The 19,250-nt window shown below is 50.9% G+C and overlaps 2 protein-coding genes across 2 annotated transcripts; one reads left to right on the top strand and one right to left on the bottom strand.

The window, feature by feature from the left end:
• The first annotated feature begins 2,213 nt into the window (after positions 1 to 2,213).
• LOC124488015 lies at positions 2,214 to 3,314 on the top strand. Its single transcript, XM_047050454.1, has 4 exons — positions 2,214 to 2,384; positions 2,507 to 2,608; positions 2,726 to 2,935; positions 3,090 to 3,314. The coding sequence occupies exons 1-4, from the start codon at positions 2,214 to 2,216 to the stop codon at positions 3,312 to 3,314; spliced, it is 708 nt and encodes a 235-aa protein (XP_046906410.1).
• Positions 3,315 to 3,915: 601 nt separating this feature from the next.
• myo1ca (myosin Ic, paralog a) lies at positions 3,916 to 18,595 on the bottom strand. Its single transcript, XM_047050494.1, is given in 33 exon segments — positions 3,916 to 4,245; positions 4,373 to 4,472; positions 4,571 to 4,668; positions 4,765 to 4,835; positions 4,981 to 5,116; positions 5,277 to 5,332; positions 5,517 to 5,610; positions 5,845 to 5,928; positions 6,645 to 6,671; positions 6,673 to 6,805; positions 6,922 to 7,006; positions 7,103 to 7,171; positions 7,460 to 7,536; positions 7,705 to 7,818; positions 8,822 to 8,939; positions 9,046 to 9,151; positions 9,290 to 9,370; positions 10,052 to 10,098; positions 10,269 to 10,363; positions 10,571 to 10,662; positions 10,815 to 10,895; positions 11,044 to 11,149; positions 11,836 to 11,918; positions 12,007 to 12,126; positions 12,366 to 12,437; positions 12,935 to 13,048; positions 13,284 to 13,382; positions 13,459 to 13,638; positions 13,766 to 13,846; positions 14,090 to 14,288; positions 14,645 to 14,760; positions 14,878 to 15,036; positions 17,531 to 18,595. Coding segments are annotated over 33 exon segments (3,144 nt in total). The 5' UTR covers positions 17,555 to 18,595; the 3' UTR covers positions 3,916 to 4,218.
• Between the last annotated feature and the right edge of the window lie 655 nt (positions 18,596 to 19,250).

Below are 19,250 nucleotides of genomic sequence, written 5' to 3'. Positions count from 1 at the left end.
GACCACAGTTTAATCAACAATGCATGTCTGTGAACCTGCGGAGGAACAAAGATCAGTTATTTATCTCACCCATGTCAGTCTCTCTACAGCAGGTGTGTATACATGCGAGTACCTGTGATAGACATATTTTCAGATACATTCAGGCCTATTTCAGTAGATAAGACCATTAAGCGTGCTGGTGTCTAATATTGTTACAGGTAAGCTGATAGTGTTTGTCCATAGGATGTATGTTCTGTGAGGATAGATATATACCGCTCAGTTTTAGAGCATTTGACTGCAGAGGAAGAAGTCAAGAGTCAAGAGTTCTCCCTGTACAGCCTTTGAATAAAAGCATCTGAAAAATACATTTTTACAATTACATTATTTCAAATGTTAATATTTAACAGAAAATCCTGTAAAACATGATTATATATAAGATATATATATATATATATAATTATACAGTGTACTCTACAGTATATAGTGTATTTTATTTTACATCAAGTCCTATCGTTGTAGATGCATGAATCGGTTTAATATTCTACAATGCATTCTCATGTTACAGTCAACATGGATATGCTAGTTTAAAGTGGTTAGAGTTTATTTTTGCATCTTGGTTTTAACTCCACAGGGACTTCGATCTCAGAGAGGGTGCATATAGCCTCCAATATGTCCAATAGGCTACAAAATTTAGTTCTGAATTCAAATACAATTGTTCATTATTTTGGGTGGTCATGTCATTCGTAAAGCGAATTTTTGTTGTGTTATTTTAAGTTTATACGTGAAACTAAGAAGCAAAGCAACAGTAAAAAATAAACATTTTCCTTGAAAAGTTTGGAGCGTAAAACATGACGAGGAAACCACATATAAAATTCCAGACCTCGTCCAAAATGAAAGCGAGAACCCCTAGGCTACACATATAAGTAGCCTACACATTTAAGTAGCCTACAGTACAGCAAGCAGCACAAGTTATCACTTTAATTCTAGCAAGACAACAAATTCAAGACTACAAGGTAAGTCTCCTCAATACTTATCTTAATAATAAACTGAACTGGAGGCGTGTTTAGCGTCGCACAGAGAAACTACCAGCGGAGTTCACGTCAGGGTTACTATGTTTAGCTCAATCCAAATTACTTGGATAAAATCCAGTTTTTTGATCGTGTACTTGCCCACAACTCAAGTTCTAAGTAGCCAATGTAGGCATTATTTATAAAAAAAATGCGGCAAGATAAAACAGTAAATACAAATAAAAAAACTACACTAATCTAGAAAATAAATAATGATAAATAATGATACTAATAATATCGCAAAAGGCTGTGCACGGGTTAATACACAGGGTTAAAATGTACACAACAATTTAATGCGTGCACGTAGAGACACGTGACAGGTAATACACAGAGGATGCCCAAAACAATTTAACCCAGGTGATACACAATATAGTAACTAATATCATGTACCCGACGTCACACACGTAGGCCTACTGCTAAAGAATAGCATTAACCAGCGAACTGTACAAATGTTTGTTTATATAAATAAGTACAAAAATATATAGAGAGGTGAAGAGTCCTACTGTGAGATGTACCTAGGAATAAACAACTGAACATTACAAACCGAGCAATGCAAACCATGCAGCAGGCCTGGCTATAATTACACTTAAGAATATCAATGGCCAGAATGGTAACGTTAAGGTAGAATAGTTTGGTGATTCAGTGGTACCCAGTGCTCCGGTTTGAAGTGATAATGCATTACTTATAAAATGTTAATCTCGTACATAACTTAACACAACTGTTAATCCTTGCTTTACATTAATCTCATCAATAGTCATGATAAAGTCCATACTTAAACATTAGTTACATTAGAGTAATTAACCTAAAAGCAAACTTTCTCTGTAATGCAAATTTGTTTTACTCAACAGATTTCCTCATTGTAAAGTAACAAAGTTCATTGAACCTTTCTCTATTTTCAAGTGTAGCAAAGTTGTGAATTGGTCAACATGTCAGTAATGTAACGTATCAAAGTTCTATTTAGGTAAACCTTTCCCAAAGGCAATTTTTTCCCGAAAGTAAAATACAAATTCTGTGCTTCATTAACAGTCAAGTCAAACAGTTTCTTTAATGAATGTGGCAAAGTTCAAACTTTATAGCTTTTTATCTTATCTTTGTCTTCAATAAGGTTGGTCCTGGGGCCTTAGCGGCGAATCAAGGTTTTTACCATTCTTCTTATTTTTTTTCCAGATGGCTGTGTGGTGGAGGACTCTGTTTTTCCCTCTTCTTCTTCTCTCTCTGAGTTGTGCGTACCCAAGTTATGCAGCTCCTTCAGGCCAACAGCGTGCGTCTCCCTATCGAAACTTCCTCACCTTCACCAGGAGCATCCGCGCCCACGTTCAACATCTTCTCCGGAGATATGTAAGCGAAAACGACGAGACAGACACTTTTGCAGGAATTGACGTCGGCTCGTGCCATATTCCAACCGCTAACTCTTCCATCCTTCACCTTGTTGTGGCGTTTCCTCTTTTTTGAACCGTCAGAAAGAACAGCAGCTGGGAGACCGACACTTTGAAGACCGTAACCTGGAGATGAGCTCCCTGCCCTCCCTATCCACAAACTTCCTCGGCTGGCTTCAACAGAAGGTGCGAGCGTGCTCGTTGCGGCGAGCTGTGAAGGCAGTGGAGTCGGAATACATTTCTGTTTCGCCTTTAAGCTCCGGTGAGTGATCTAACTGTGTGTGTGTGTTCTTGTGTGTTCAGGACTGGGAACGACTGACTGGGGCTTCTCGGGACCTGAACACCTACTGGAGTCAGCTGGACCGGAAGAGAAAGCAGATGGAGATGGAGAAGGAACGCACGATGATGAGCCACGGATCAAAGGCCGCGAGCAGGAACCCACCCACCTTACCTCAGAGTTTTTCGCGAATTCAGAGGGAAATAAGTGACCTCGTCAATCAAGTCAACTTCCAGGTAGGCTACTTCCAAACATTTACACCCCACAACTCGAACCCAGCTCAACCATCCCCCTCACATACACTTTGTCTAGATGTACCTCCCCTTTCCTCACTGAATGTCATCGTCGTCGACGAGTTCCTCGTACTGACCTCTCTGTGCCGTTTCCCAGCTGAGATTTGTCAAAGTCTCCCCGGTGAGCACCACCTCACCCCCGAAACTGACCGGCTCAGCGACCCCGCCCGCCAGCACCGCCCCCCCCCAGCAGACCCTGTGGCTCAGCCGCCTGGAGGGGTACGTCATCCTCAGAGACCTGGAGCGCTACCTGGTCAAGTTGACCCGAGACTTCCTCTTGCTGGCGTCTAAACAAACGGGCGGCTCGCACAGCGAGGGCTGAGCACTGAGCCCCCAGGGCTGCAGGGCACTAACACACACACACACACACGCGCGTGTTAAGGCAGCTACGACCAATCCCAAACGTGTGCAATTGTTACCAATCACTGGATTCAGTTTTAGATATTTATGACTATAACTATTTCGATATTTATGACTATAACTATATTTATTACTCTGGTAGTATTTATCAGGGGACTTATTCCATGCAACAGTATTACTTATGTTCACATATGACTTACAGGAGCTAGTTAAGGTTCCGTCCAAGTGTTTGTCCGTGTTACTGGAACTAAACCTTCAAATTGTCTCTGGTATTCCCCAGAGTTTCTGTCCCTTATCTTCCTCCTATCCTCCGATGTTAAAGGAGGGAGGAGAAACACCATGAACATCCCCTTTCACCTCAGTCAACCTTGCACTAGACTTTCCACAGATGCATATTTATTGAAATTATTTATTGTTATTTATTCTACTAAAGTGCTGTTTATTTTTTATATCATGAGAAATAGAGAAGCCAACTAGGAATGTTTTTGTATTTTTTTTTATAATGTCTTTGTTTTATACTGTTTACATTGTACTGCAGAATAAAGAAGAAGCAAACTATTTGGTGTGTGTGATTTAGTTTAATAATGTTTATGCCGAGCATATTAATTGAGTGCAAAGAAAGCCTTGGAATATTTATAAATGATCATTTGCTGTTTAGTCAATAACTGTTGACTGGTCAGGTGTAGTGGTTAAATCTGTGTCCAGCATTGTATGGCTGGGAAATCTGTATGTGTGTGTATATATATATACACATATATACAGATATATCTATATCTATACCTAAAGCAAAAACAACTTGTGAGTGGCGAATAAATTGGCTACAGCAAGAAACAATGCTGTCGACGACGAACTTGAAGTCCTCAAGGTCATCTGGTGTTGATTTGAGGGGCCGTCTGCGAAGAGATGGAAAGGAATTGGGGCTATGCACCATCACTTGGGTTGAGAGAAGGAGCTGGATTGAGCTGGCGCTTCTGGGAAACCGACAGAGTCCTGCAAGACGCCTCGTGACTCGTGACTTACCACCACCAGGTGTCCCTTCTTGCCTTTGGCCACCCTCAGTTCAGAGCCACTGGTGAAGTCCACCACGCCCTCCCTCCCCCGCGCCACGGCAAACCTGATGCTGCAGACAGGAAGAGAGGTCGAAGGGTAAGGAGTCGGGCACAGGGAAAGGGGGGGGGGGGGTAGTTTCCAGAATGTCCGAAATAAAACTCCACCAACCTGTCCTGGCTGACGTTGACACTGTTGATGTTGTCGGCCATCATGGCTAGCTTGGTGACCGCCTCGATGACGTGGTCACACTGGAGCACCACGTCGCCCTGAGGAAAGACACGGAAGAGGGGGCGGGGTCAGAGGACTGCATGGCTGTCGCCGCTGTCACCATGGCCACTGCCTGGTGGACCCAAGCGACTCACCTTCTGCCTGTTGTCGTCGTTGGACACGTGCAGAACAAAAACACCGTCACTGAGGGAGCTCACGGAGATGCCTGCGAGGAGGAAAGGCCGACTTGCTCAGCACGCGTCTCTCCTCCGACAAACATTGTCCCCCCCCCCCCCCTCACTGCTGCTGCCCAGATAAACCCCCCCCCCTCCCACCAAAACCCCCCAGCAGGCCCCTCGACCCAGACTCACTCCTCAGGGCAGCATAGTCGACCCGCTGCTTCAGCTTGGCCTCGGCCACCAGCACGGCGAAGGACGCGGTGAGGAGGAGCTGGCGGGGCCGCGCCTTGTAGCCCCGCCGGTCGTACTTGGTGACCGCGATGCCGTACTGCCGAGGGAAAGATGGAGGCAGAATGGGGGGGAGGCAGGGGGGGGAGGATGAGAGAGAAGAAGACGGAGGAGGAAAAAGGTCCGCGATGGGGGCTGCGGGGGGGGGGGGGGGGGGGGGGGGGGGGCTGTTGACGGTCAGGAAAACGGGAGGGACTCACCTTCACTTTGTCGTTGCCCAGAGTCTGAACTACTTTGAGGTTGATCTGCTCGTTGTCTGCACAGAGGGGATAGCATGTTCGTGAGTGCATGTGTTCGCGGTGGCTTGCGCCAAGCAGCTGTACGAAACAGAAGGCCCTCACCTAGCCTGGATGCTACAAGCAGAAGCCCCTCACCTAGCCTGGATGCTACAAACAGCAGCCCCTCACCTAGCCTGGATGCTACAAACAGCAGCCCCTCACCTAGCCTGGATGCCACAAACAGTTTGGAGACACTCTGTGGGTAGCAATCTTTCTGGTCCTTGAAGATCTCGCTGGCCACCATCTTCTGTTCCATCTGGAGGTCGGGGAGAAAAGGAGAAATGGGGGTGGGGGAGAAAGCTGTTAAAGCAAGCGAGGCGCGTGCGCATCCGGACAAGCACTCCAATTTCCACGCGTTTCTCCCTTCGTCAGAGGCCAAATACCGTACCACCCTCAAGTCATATAATGATCTAACCTGTGAAGGGCTGGATTGGTGTAAAGTGTTCTGTCACGTACATGTCAGTGTTGGTGAGACACGACGACCGCCTACCTGCTTCTTCCATTCAGGTTGTATCCTCCGGCAGTATGCACGCACCATGTTCTGCATGCACAGTCTGCGTAGGCACTCCGACACCTAACCCAGAGCAGAGTCAGCACAGGGAACTGGATCAGACTGTGCACTGGGAACCCTGCTGGGATCAGACTGTGCACTGGGAACCCTGCTGGATCAGACTGTGCACTGGGAACCCTGCTGGATCAGACTGTGCACTGGGAACCCTGCTGGATCAGACTGTGCACTGGGAACCCTGCTGGGATCAGACTGTGCACTGGGAACCCTGCTGGGATCAGACTGTGCACTGGGAACCCTGAGAAGGGGGGTTTGCACAAAACGTTTGTCGAAACTGATGACATCAAACTATTTCAGTAAAAGAAATATTCATGTAATCAATTTATACAACGATTCAATTGTTATTCCCCCCCCCCCCCCCCCCCCCCCCCCCCCCCCCCCCCCCCCCCCCACAAAAAAAATATTAATAAAAATTGCTCAGATTACTTAAAGGGTTTGAATGTAATCGGTTTCCACAAACTAAGAGTATTCTGAATGTATTGGGTGTGACCCGCTTCGCCCCACAACTGAGACCGTCACAAAACCACAAATCGAACTCGACCGGACGCGAGTCTCGTGAATGTGTTCGAGAGGCACAGCTCAGCCTGAAACTGGGTCCGTTTCGCTGGGATCCCCACGAGGATGTGGCACACGCCGTGGGCTTAACGCCCGAGTTTCAGCGTCACCAGTTTCAGTGGTTGGCCGCTAACCTCGGAGAGGGCCGGCGGGGGGGGGGGGCTAACCTCGGAGAGGGCCGGCGGGGGGGGGGGGCCACCTCTTGTCCAGCACGGTCCGGGGCAGGCTCCGGCGCACGGTCATGAGGAAGGAGAACCGCCGGTGGTCCAGGAAGAACTCGTTCTCCGGGCAGCGGCCCTCGTGGCGGTGGATGAAGCCTTCGATGAACCTGGAGGGGGAGAAAAGGAGGGCGGTTCGAAAAGGGAAAGGGATCCGGGGAAACGCGGAACAAACGAGAGAGAGGAAGTGAAAGTTAGGCGGCGGGTGCGTGTTTTTTGGCAGCACCTGCGGATCGTGTCGGCAGCCTGGCGCCGTCGCTTGGCTCTCCTCCGTGCTTTCATTCCTCGCCACCCGGACTGGATCACTATCACTGCACACAGATCACATGCATCCAACATATTAGACCTAACATATTTAATATACAGACCGCATACACCTCCTGCAGGGCTATGATACTAGTGCTTACCCGAGTGTCTGATTCGGTGGTATTTGGCCTTTTCTCTGTATCCCCTCCAAGACGTTTGTAAAGTCAGAGCTGCAACACCGAATTGAACAGATTGCAGACAGCATTCTAGTCAACAACCAAAACGAGTCTAATAGATTATGAGATTTATGTTGGCTGTGTGCTTTGAAATACAGTTGTAGAATCTAATTCATTTCATAGTGTCTACGAGAGGGCTTTGATGACAGTATCATTCTGAAACTGCTGTTTCAGCTGACAGAATATCTTTCGCTTTGTGCGTTGCGCAGCAAAATCTGACATGAGAACAATTGGTTTGGAGATGTCATTTCCACTGCTGCCTCTCAACTACTGTCGTCTCACCCACGGCTGGCTTCCTGGCTTCAAGGGAATCTTCAGTCGTGAACAGGGTTTTGGGGAAACGGATGAAGATTTTGGACCTGTGAAAGGAAAAGCTGTCACTAGCCGGCAAATGTGCTCTCTCGCATTTCGCGTCAGCGCATGGAACTCCCCTAACTTCCCTCTAGAACCTAGGCCCCTCCTTCTTAACCCCTCCTACTTCAATCCCCATTGGCCCCACTCCCCCCCCCCCCATGTCAACTTGGTACCTTCCCAGTTGGAACTCCTCTGGTTTGTAGCCCAGGTGTTTGACCAGGACGGCCACACCGTCGGCCAGTCTGCCGTGCCAGTTAGGCCACGTCTCGGGACACAGGGACTTGTATCTGCAATGACAGATCACAAGGGGGCAGTCAAGTGGATAGAAGAGATGGATGGGCCCCAAACAGACAGACCAACAGTGAGGTAGACAGGCCAACAGGCAGACAGACAGACAGTGAGGTAGACAGGCCAACAGGCAGACAGACAGACAGTGAGGTAGACAGGCCAACAGGCAGACAGACAGACAGACAGTGAGGTAGACAGGCCAACAGGCAGACAGACAGACAGTGAGGTAGACAGGCCAACAGGCAGACAGACAGACAGTGAGGTAGACAGGCCAACAGGCAGACAGACAGACAGTGAGGTAGACAGGCCAACAGGCAGACAGGCAGACAGACAGTGAGGTAGACAGGCCAACAGGCAGACAGACAGACAGACAGACAGACAGACAGACAGACAGACAGACAGTGAGGTAGACAAGCCAACAGGCAGACAGACAGACAGACAGACAGTGAGGTAGACAGGCCAACAGGCAGACAGACAGACAGACAGACAGTGAGGTAGACAGGCCAACAGGCAGACAGACAGACAGACAGACAGACAGACAGTGAGGTAGACAAGCCAACAGGCAGACAGACAGACAGACAGACAGACAGTGAGGTAGACAGGCCAACAGGCAGACAGACAGACAGACAGACATACAGTGGGTAGACAGGCCAACAGGCAGACAGACAGACAGTGAGGAAGGTAGACAGACATACAGGCAGACAGACAGCCAGCCCAACAGACAGACCGACAGGAAGGTAGACAGACAGACAGGAAGGTAGACAGACAGATAGACAGACAGGAGGTAGATAGACAGACTGACAGACAGGAAGGTAGACATACATACAGACAGACAGACAGACAGGAAGGTAGACAGACAGACAGACAGGAAGGTAGACAGACAGACAGGAAGGTAGACAGACAGACAGGAAGGTAGACAGACAGATAGACAGACAGGAAGGTAGATAGACAGACTGACAGACAGTGAGGAAGGTAGACAGGAAGGTAGACAGACAGACGGACCTCTGTAGGAAGGCTTCGTAGCGGCGGCGGTAGGCAAAGCCAGCTCTCCTGACCCTTAGGTTCTCCATCAGGCCCAGGTACTTCACCTGGTGTCTGACCAGGGCCTCGTCAAACCGCCCTGGACACAAACAATACCCAATGAAAGCACCCCCCCACACACACACACACACACACACACACACAGCAAGGTTTCCTGTTGGGGGGTGGGGGGGTGATTGTTTTACCTGACTGCTTGGCATCGTTAGGTTTGATACAGCGCACATAGGATGGCTCCTTAGACATCAGGATCTCCATCAGTTTGGCCAGGCTGTTTTTAAACTGAGTGGCAGCCTGTTTGGGAATACGATTGGTTCATTGTTACGGTTGCGTGTGTGTTTGTGTGTCTTAAGTGTGTTTGCGTATGTGTGAAAGTGTGTGTGCGTATGTGTGTACATGAGTGTGTGCGCGTGTACGCGTGGCGTGTCATACCGTTTCCGGACGCTTCTGGTCCGTCACTTCCTCTCTGTGAAAGCACTGAGTCACGATCTGGTTATCTGACTGGCACATGACCTGGACAGAGACCAATCCACAAAACCACAATACAAGCATCCTACAAGCACTCCTCCCCTTTCCGCCCCTGTCCCCTTCAAAATATCTCCCTGTCTGACTCACACACACAAGTGAGAGAGGAAACAAAAGTGTGGCAAGAGAGAAAAATTAAAAAAGAAACCTGCGGTCTGTGCAGAGTACAAACTCTGGTTCAGAAAGCAGAAGGACTGCCCAATGTTTGTTCCACTTATGCACTGAACCGGGGAACCTTCCGTGTGACATTACTTCAGGAATATCTACTTTCTGAATGAAAGTTTGTGGTTTCACTCTTATCCACACGGCGAAAATCCCCTGTTAAATATGTTTTAGCTACCCGCATTGTTTTGGGGCCACCTCGTTGTGATGATCAGTGACCTGTGCACTTTTGTAAAGCTCTCTCTTGGAAGTCGCTTTGGATAAAAGCGAAATGAATGAATGGAAATAAATGTGCAAAAATATTGGCTACGAGCTTGCTTATGCGTAAAGCAAAGTACATTTGGCTGCCAGTGCAGTAAAGAAAATGTAACTTTATACAATGTCAAAAAATGTTTTGTTGTTGACTTAAAGGAAGTCACTTACACTAGAAAGAAGTCCAACTAGATTTCCAATGAAAATCAAAGAAGATCCCACTCAGATGTGTAGTGTTTACCGTGCAACACTGACCTCTTTCAGGTTCCTGTACAGCAGGTCGTTGTTCTTGTCTAGAAACCCTGGGGAGCACGAAGAACAGATGCATCACAGAGAACAGTGTACATCTCGAAAGTGCTGTGACCCCTCATCTTTCTGCCGCTTCATCGGGCCTGTTGACCCCGGGGTGTTGACCCCTGACCCCGTGTTGACCCCTGACCCCTGGGTGTTGACCCCGTGGGACGGTGCTCACCGTGGACGCTGTAGTTGACGTCTCCTGCGTAGTGCAGCAGACGGAACTCGTCCCTGGCCATCGCCTTACGGGTCTTCCCGCTCCCCAACTTGTGACTGACAAACACACGAGCCATTGTGAATGAGAACCGGCACTCAACTGACCCACTCGGTTAGACAAAAAGGTTCCCCCCCCTCCCACCCACCCCCCAAAACCCCCCCCCAACCAATCAAACACAACCGCTTAACGACCATAGCATATTGGAAAACATACAGGCCCCGCCCATGTGCGGGTTACGAGTGAAGCACTGGGGGTGAGCTCACGTGACAAAGTGGCCGTGGCCTCCCAGCGTGTCCTTCAGCTTCTCCAGGAAGGAGCAGTCGCAGGGCTCGCCTGGTCGCAGACACTCCTCGTCCTGCGGGGGGGGGGGGGGGGGGGGGGGGGGGGGGGGGAGGGGGGGGAAGACACATGCCTTCACCCTCAGACTCAGGGAGAGGGGAGAGGAGGAGGAGGGGCTAAAAGAGGCGGGCCCCCAGATCGAGCAGGGGCCCGGTGGGACCTTCTCACCAGGATGGAGATGATGCCTTTGTGTCTCTCCTCCACCAGGTCACAGATGATCTTGTTGTCAAAGTACTGCACCGGCTCCCACTGGAAGGGAGCGGATGTCTTAGCATTCTGAAACAGGGGCGACCCCTCTCCCGCCTAACACCCCAATCCCTACCCACCCACCACTCCCTCCACCCCCCTACACCCCCCCCCCCCCTTCACCCCTCCCTCCACTCCACCCCTCGCTCACCGCGATGCCCTCGGCCTCGTACTCCTCCTGCTCAGACTTGAGGGTCAGCTCGATGAACAGCTGCTGCAGCTTCTCATTGCAGTAGTTGATGCAGAACTGCTCAAAGCTGCAACGAGTGAGAGAGAGAGACACAGAGAAACAGAGAGAGACAGAGACACATAGAAACAGAGAAAGACAGAGACAGAGAGAGAGACATAGAGAGACAGAGAGAGAGAAAGAGACAGGCATGAATGTACCACAGCGTTGGCAACGTATTGAAAAGAATAAGAAATTGCTTTTAAGATATGGTTTTGAACAAGCACTTTTGAGAATGTCAATAGGGATCTGAGAAATGTAGGTACCAAAGCCACTGAGAGAAACTGTCATCACCAGCTGCATCACGGGCTCTGCGCTGGCTAACTCACATTCCAGAAATCTGTGTGTGTCACCGACAACCTTACTCATAACTGCTTACGGCACTCTGCCTTATCTTTAGTTTCCAGGAATGTGTGTGTGTGTGTGTGCGTCGACAGCATCACACGCAATAAGAACATCTGTCTTCCCTTATCTGCTGTTTTGTTCGAAAGCAGATTGGTCTTCGCATAACCATTTAACCTTTGGACATAATTAGCAATAATGCCACCGTTTACTGTTGAAAGCATGTATTCAGCAGTACAAAGAACAGTCCTAGCCCTCTGCCCCACCCCCATTTCTAGTTCACCTACCACACACACACACAAACGGAGTGATTGAATCCCTTCGAGAGAGAAGGAGGGAAACGGAGACAGACTGAAGGACGAGCCGGTGTCCCACCTGTTGTGTTGGAAGACCTCGAAGCCATAGATGTCCAACAGGCCAATGACGGACGAGCCTTTGCTGCCGGGGAAGTCCTCATCCTGTGGGACCAGAGATCTTTGAACTCGCCCTCCAAAAGCACGGCTTCCAAAGAACGTGCGCCGATGGGGGGGGGGGGGGGGACACTACCTTGAGAGCCAGGGATTGGTTGATCTTCTCCACCAGCCAGGTGAACGTGCGGCCGTAGATGGCCTTGGCCAGGGCGTCGCGGGCCGAGGCGGCCTGCTCGAAATTCAACGGGCTGATCATCTGGACACACACGCACGCACGCACACACATACATGCACACAGAAACACATGAACGCGTGTCAATACACACACGCACCGGTTTCACATCAATCGACGGGTTGGGCGCCCGCCTACAACGGCAAACGTGTGTTTGGCTGTGCGTTCGAGTCGAGAAAGGAGAGGACTTTGTTTCACGGCGGAAAGCAGGGGAACGTCAGTGAGTTCATGTGAATAGCTGGCCGAGCAGAGAGCCAACTTACCTCCTCTCCTTTGGCCAAGAGCGTCTTGTGAGTGAGAGCTTTACTGAGGGCCGAGCCGTCCACGCCCAGCAGCTGCAAAACAAGCCAACATCTGCCTTCAGCACCGGGGAGCGTGTTTACATTTATCAGACGCTCCTACTCCTTACAGTAAGTACAGGGACATTCCCCCGAGGCAAGTAGGGTGAAGTGCCTTGCCCAAGGACACAATGTCATTTGGCACGGCTGGGAATCAAACCGGCAACCTTCAGATTACAAGCCTGATTCCCTAACCGCGCAGCCACCTGACTCCCTAGTTAGATTGTGTTGGTGTGTGTAACTGTGCATGTGTTGATGTGCGTGTGTTTGTAAATGTATGTATTTCTATGTGTGAGTGTGTGCGTGTGTGTATGTGCGCGTTTGTATATGCATGTATATGTGTGTGAATGTATACACGAGTATGCGTATGCATTTCTATAAGCATGTATGTACTGTCAATATGCATGTGTGTGTGCGCGCGTGTGAGTCTATGTACAGTGTGTGTCTATGGATGCATGGGAGTTGTGTGGGCGCGCGAGGGGACGTCTCCGTACCTTGGACAGGTTTCGGACCTGCGTCTCTGTGGTGACGCGAGTCTCCCCGTCGTCGCCCTCCCCGAACTGGGTGTTGCCGAGGTGGAGGACACTGGCCATGACGTTCAGCAACTCCTGAGGACACGAGGGGGGGGGGGGGGGGGGGGGGGGGGGTAGGGGGGCTACGTCACCTCACTGCTCCTGTCAGAGTTCAAGCTCCGGCTCGCTAAACAATTGTAAACGCCTGTGGCTGCGTTTATCACAGATGTCAGGGGAATCCTGGAGGGGTTTCTGATTGGTTTAGGTGCAGTTCTAGAGGCGGTGATGTAAAAAGGGCTCGGCCAATCGAATTGGACTTGGCATGACTGACCTCCACCTCCCCGTCGGTGAAGTCGATGATCTGCATGGCCTTCCGCACAGCTTTCCAGTCACTCTTGTCGTTGATGGAGCTCACCCTGGGGCAGTTACCCTGGGGACGGCAACATCTTAACTCAACTTACACCCCCCCACACCCCCCCCCCCCCCCCACACACACACACACTCACCTTAACCAGGTAGTGGTAGTTCTGAGGGCTTCTCTCCAGGCCTAGTCTTTTGAGCAGGTCTTCTTCACCTCCTTCCAGCAGCTGGTAGAAGATGTGGAAGTTCCTCTCGCCATGGTTCTGGTGCACCACACGGGACTTCTCCAGCAGGTAGTTGAGGATGTGCCCGCCTAATGGCGCCCCCTGGTGGACAATAGCGGGAGGTTCATGGTTCTCCATTTGAGTTCAGTCAGTGAAGTGACATTGTAACTTTGTTGTCAGACATGAGAAAATGCATCAACCGTGAGGTCAAAGGTCAGATTGTTTTTACCCTGAAATCAAACTGGATGTCCATGTACTTGCCAAACCGGCTTGAATTGTCGTTCCGGTGCGTTTTCGCGTTACCAAAAGCCTGTGGACAGAGGGAGGAAACGAGAGGGAGGAACCTCAAACAATAGGCAGATCAAAATCAAAAACATCGGCCGAGTACGGAAACATTCACGGCACGGTGACAAAGTTCACAGCTGTGCCGATGGGCAGTCGTGGATCGATCGGAAATCCACGTTCCAAACCTCAAATACACGAGGGGGAGGAGTAGAAGAGGGAGGGAGGGGTCGAGAGAGAGAGGGAGGGAGGAGGGAGGGTAGTGTGGCACCTCTAGCACCGGGTTGGACTGCAGCAGGCGGTCCCTGAGGGCGGTCATGTGCTCGCTGACGGGGCAGGTGGTGGCGTAGTACTGCAGGATCTTCTTGGACGCCTCGGTCTTCCCGGCGCCGCTCTCCCCGGAGATCAGGATGCACTGGTCTCTCCTCGCCGTCCTCATGGCCCGGTACGTGTTGTCTGACACCGCGTAGCTGGGAACCGTGGCGACCGCGTCAGGAGCAGACATTCGCGGCTAAACATTTACATTTTACATTTACATGTGGTCATTTAGCGGTCTTATCCAGAGCGAGTTACAGTAAATACAGGGACGTTCCCCCAGAGGCAAGTAGGGTGAAGGGCCTTGCCCCAGGACAATATTTCATATGGCACGGCCGGGAATCGATCCGGCAACCTTCTGATTACTAGCCCAATTCCCTAACCGCTCAGCCACCTGACTTCCCCTGACTAAAACACATTCTAAAAGATACTGAATCCTCGCCTTCTTCGGGGGAATTCGGGGCGGGGGGGGAGGTTGCGGGTTCGTGAGGTGGGGGAGGCAGGGACTCACATGTGGGGGGAGATCTCGTAGAAGCTGACCCCCCTGTAGCGCTCCATGTGCTGCTTGGAGTAGATCTCCAGCTCCTTGTAGGGGTTCACCGACACCAGCACCGCCCCGATATAAGTCTGGCAGAGACACACGGGACGACATCATCAAGATTGTCCGATGGCATCGTCGTGAACGAGATGGCTAAAGGGAAACGGGGTGTGTGTGTGTGTTGGGGGGGGGGGGGGTGGCGTTACATAGATGAGGTTCTCCTTGAAGCGCCGCCGCAGGTTCTCGATGAAGGCCGCCTCGCTGTTGTAGTTCTCCAGCAGCACAAAGTCCTGCACCCCCACACGGTCGCGGGCGCTCAGGGCGCTCTCCATGGCCAGCCGCGCCCCTCCCTCGCCCCCCACCTCCTACACAGACACACAGAGGAGAGGGGGGGGCGGGCAGGGAACTTCATTACAGCTGGATCAGGGAGAGTGGTGAGTCGGTATAAGTGAGTCAATACAATACGCCGGAGTCAATAGAACAACACAACATTCCAAACAAACCACCCACAATGCTTTTTCCCTAGTCTAGGAGAAGAACCGCAAGCCAGCGCAAGGCGAACGGAATCAAACAGCGAAGATACTGAGCGAATGCCAAGGGTAAACACAGAGAGAGATTAGAAGGTTGGGTGTATACAGAGTTCACACGCTGCCGGGAAGAGTGTGTGTACATGTCAACGTCGTCGCGACGGCAAACATCCCGGCACCGAGCGGACACAAACAGAAGTCACAGAGACACTGATCTGTGGGTCGAACGCGCAGAAACAGAGTCGTTATAGAAACACACGCCAACACACACACGCGCTCGAAAAACAGAAACACCTACTGTGAATCGGCGTGTGCGTATGGTCCGGGCTGCTTTGTTCCGAGGGCTACCGACGGCCGATGTTTCAGTGAAACCTTCTCAACTCTGTCCTAGTTCAAGTAGCCTGACTCTGGTGTGTTTGATCACTTTGCATCACGTGCCATCAATGGAAAAGATGAAGCCAAGCCCCTAACACACACACACACAAGCCCACACACACACAGGCATGCATGGCACACACACACACAACAATAGGGTCAGAGATTGCAGAGCGCCGTCCGATCGGGAACACGGCGCTCTCTCGGGGGGCTCGTTAGGGTGTCATTCAGGGGTCGTCATCTGTGAGCGCGGCGAGAGGGAAAACCTCTGGAACAACAAGACCACAACAGTGGAGCGGAGCCAAGACCTGGGAAGCAGAGGGAAGCCAGGGCGACGGTGGAAGCATCCCCCCCTTCTACCGCCCCCCCCCCCCTCGACCCCCCCCACCTCGGAGCATTGTTCTCGGACCCACTTCCACAGGTGGCCTTCCTGCCGTAAAACACACACACACGCATCTCTCTGCGTTCGCAAACACACACACACACACACATGCAGTCATACTTTCCAAAGAGTGAAGTAGGGAATTTAAGTATTTTGGGCCATGCCTTTGGCTGGTCTTCATTGGGACTACAGTGAATGTGTCTTTTGTTGGGGTTTTAAGTTCTTCTTCTCCAAATTCATTTTTCTGTTCTTGGCTTCCCACCCAGAGCCCTTTTCAGCCCTTCGTCACTGCACTTGGAAGCTTTAACGAAATACATTCCAGTTTCTATACTCTGCACATGACAGCTGCCATCAGCCTCTCTTACATGAAGGAGTAGTCTATATTTCTCTAAATGTAATAACTGAGCAAAATCGGAAAAAGAAGAAAGAAAATGGAATTCTCAGTAGATGTCAGAGATTATACAGCTCTGAAATATGTTGACTGCACCCTGCATGCTTGTAGCGTGAGGATTTTACAAAACCCTACTATTCATGTGCCTCCAAAAAGGCAAAAAGGCTCTCTGACTAAAGCGCTTCTCCAGAATAACCCCCTCAGCTCCTTTTCCTACCCCAAGGATCGTGGGTGTGGTCGTTACTGTGTAAGACCTGCAAGGGCTGTGGGGGTGTCGTGGCTGCGAGAGGGCAAAGAGGATTGTGGGTGTTGTAGTCATGAGGAGTGGCGAGGGGTCGTGGGTGTTGTAGTCATGAGGAGTGGCGAGGGGTCTTGGGTGTTGTAGTCATGAGGAGTGGCGAGTGGTCGTGGGTGTTGTAGTCATGAGGAGTGGCGAGGGGTCGTGGGTGTTGTAGTCATGAGGAGTGGCGAGGGGTCGTGGGTGTTGTAGTCATGAGGAGTGGCGAGGGGTCGTGGGTGTTGTAGTCATGAGGAGTGGCGAGGGGTCGTGGGTGTTGTAGTCATGAGTAGTGGCGAGGGGTCGTGGGTGTTGTAGTCATTTGGAGTGGCGAGGGGTCGTGGGTGTTGCAGTTGTGCGAGTCTGCTGCAAGGCTACAGTGGGTTCTTGGCTCGGGTCCCCCTCTTGAGAGAGCATTCTGCTGGGCTGACTACACGCACCAGAGTCACTTCCTTATAAGGCCTGGCCCTTCTCCTCCGTCCCCAGTCAAAGCCTACTTTGGGTGGGCAGACACACACAGCAGCAGCCCCACCGCTGGCTCTCCACCATGGATGTGCTAACTGGGGAACAGTGTGGAAAAGTACCAGCAGTCCTCACTCTGGAGAGACAACGTGAACCACTGACAGACCCCTGCCATGCCAGTGACTCACTATAACCACAGGCGAGCCGGTGTTTCCCAGGATTTCTCCATGATATTTATAGAATTCCAACGGACATGGGTCTTATCTGCCCCTCAGTGTTCACCAATTTTCCCCTAATTTCCATTCCAAACCGGCATACTACCTCTTAGACATGCACGTACACAAACACAACAGAATGAACTGATTCGCGATGCCGTCCCACGTCAATGGGAAGCGCAGGCCGTCTGTAAGGGGACGTGAGCGGGGTCGGCCGAGTAGGTTCTTACCCTGCCTCTGTATCTCATCCTCATCCTCTGTCCTAGCTCGGCACTCCTGCAGGATGACTTCCTCCTCCTCCTTCCTCCTCCTTCTCCTTCTCGTCTGCCGCGAAAAGGATGGACGTCCTACCTCCAGCCGCTACTCCTCTACTCACCCACATTCATTCGGGACACCTTCAGGGCAACAGTTAGGCTAGCTCGTCAGGCTAAACTCTCCTTTTGTCTCTCGTCTTTCTCTCCAGGTAACCCCCCCGTTCACATGCTCTGTCCTTCAGTGGTGCGCGCACACATGCTCTCCTCCGGCTTCCTCTCCCCAGCTTTGGTCGTCTTTCCCTCAGGAGGAAAGAGAACGCGCCACGGGCTCAAGCGCTGCTGCTTAAGTTTATCCCTCGCGAGTGTCCGCTGACAGGTCAAGTAAACATTTCTTCTTGTCCATTAGTCCCCACTCCTCCCGCTTTGCCTGTAACATAGGCGGCAACTTCACTGACTCATGCTTCATGCATTTGGACCGGACTCATCCAGAATAGAAAGGGGGGAAAAAAAGTCGAGGGAAAGTATGCGGCTGGCCCAGGAGAATGAAAAAAAAGGCAAGAGAAGAGGCATGACTAGTTCAAAAGGGTTAGGAAAAATCTACTAACAGCCCGTGATTGTTCACATGCTATCGTTCTGAAAGTCTATAAAAAGGGAATCAAAACAAAGTCACATGACGAAGACCGAGCACATTCCTTCTCTCCTTCCCCGCTAACTCCCTCCTTCGTTTTCGCTCCCGCAAGCTCAGACAGATTCATAATAGGGGGGATGACAGCAGCAGGGGAGTCACGGCAACAAGATGGATTTCATACCTCATTTCCTGCTCGGCTCGGACAAAGTAACACGCCGCTGTAACTAACGCCTCGCCTCCAAGTCTCACTTATCTTCTACATGCAATAAGGCCTCTGGCCTTCTTGTCTGCTTTCACGTCTTAGGATTTAAGGGACTACTCCCTGTCCTCAATTACACACCCCAAGAAGAAAATAAAAAAAGCATTAGCGTGGTTTAGAGGGTGAGAATGCCATTAAATGACCCTCTCCTAACCTTGCACTGGGCCCCAGCAACGACACCCTGCCGTAGGGTGACTGAGGCAAGGGTCACAGGCCTGCGCCAAGACACGTGCCCCCTGCTGGTTTCCCACTGGTCGACATCTGGCAGGAACCCGTGTCTGTTTGAATCCAAAAGGATTTCCCAACCCAGCACCCCCCCTCCCCCCCACACACACATTTCTCCCGCCCTCCTGCCAACATCATCAGATATCCGACCTTGAGGAATCTGAAGAGCGGATTCCGAAATTGAAAAAGGGGAGGGCTGCAGTCCCCCCAAGCAAGGGTCATGCGAGGACACCATCCTGTAACATAGGCGGCAGAGAGAGAGAGAGAGAGAGAGAGAGAGAGAGAGAGAGAGAGAGAGAGAGAGAGAGAGAGAGAGAGAGAGAGAGAGAAAAAAAAAGAGATCTCCACCCAACCACGTCCTCTAGGACCTGCAGCGCAGGCCCTTAGTTTCCACACCCTTCACTCCCCCCTTAGCAACAAGCAACATGTAACTGCTTTAACTGTGTGCCAACCACTTTCTCTTTTTTGTTGCTTGCTCGCTTCCTTTCACTCAAGCTCTCTTCCCTCCCGGGCAGGGCTTTCCCCTCACAGCACGCCCACTTGTAATAGTAAATGATGGTAAAAAAAAATCCCAAGCTACCTCC

Source organism: Hypomesus transpacificus, unplaced genomic scaffold (assembly GCF_021917145.1).
Source record: "Hypomesus transpacificus isolate Combined female unplaced genomic scaffold, fHypTra1 scaffold_116, whole genome shotgun sequence".
Classification (NCBI taxonomy): domain Eukaryota; kingdom Metazoa; phylum Chordata; class Actinopteri; order Osmeriformes; family Osmeridae; genus Hypomesus; species Hypomesus transpacificus.
Note: the sequence above shows the minus strand (reverse complement) of the source record. Positions and strands in the feature narration are given on the sequence as shown.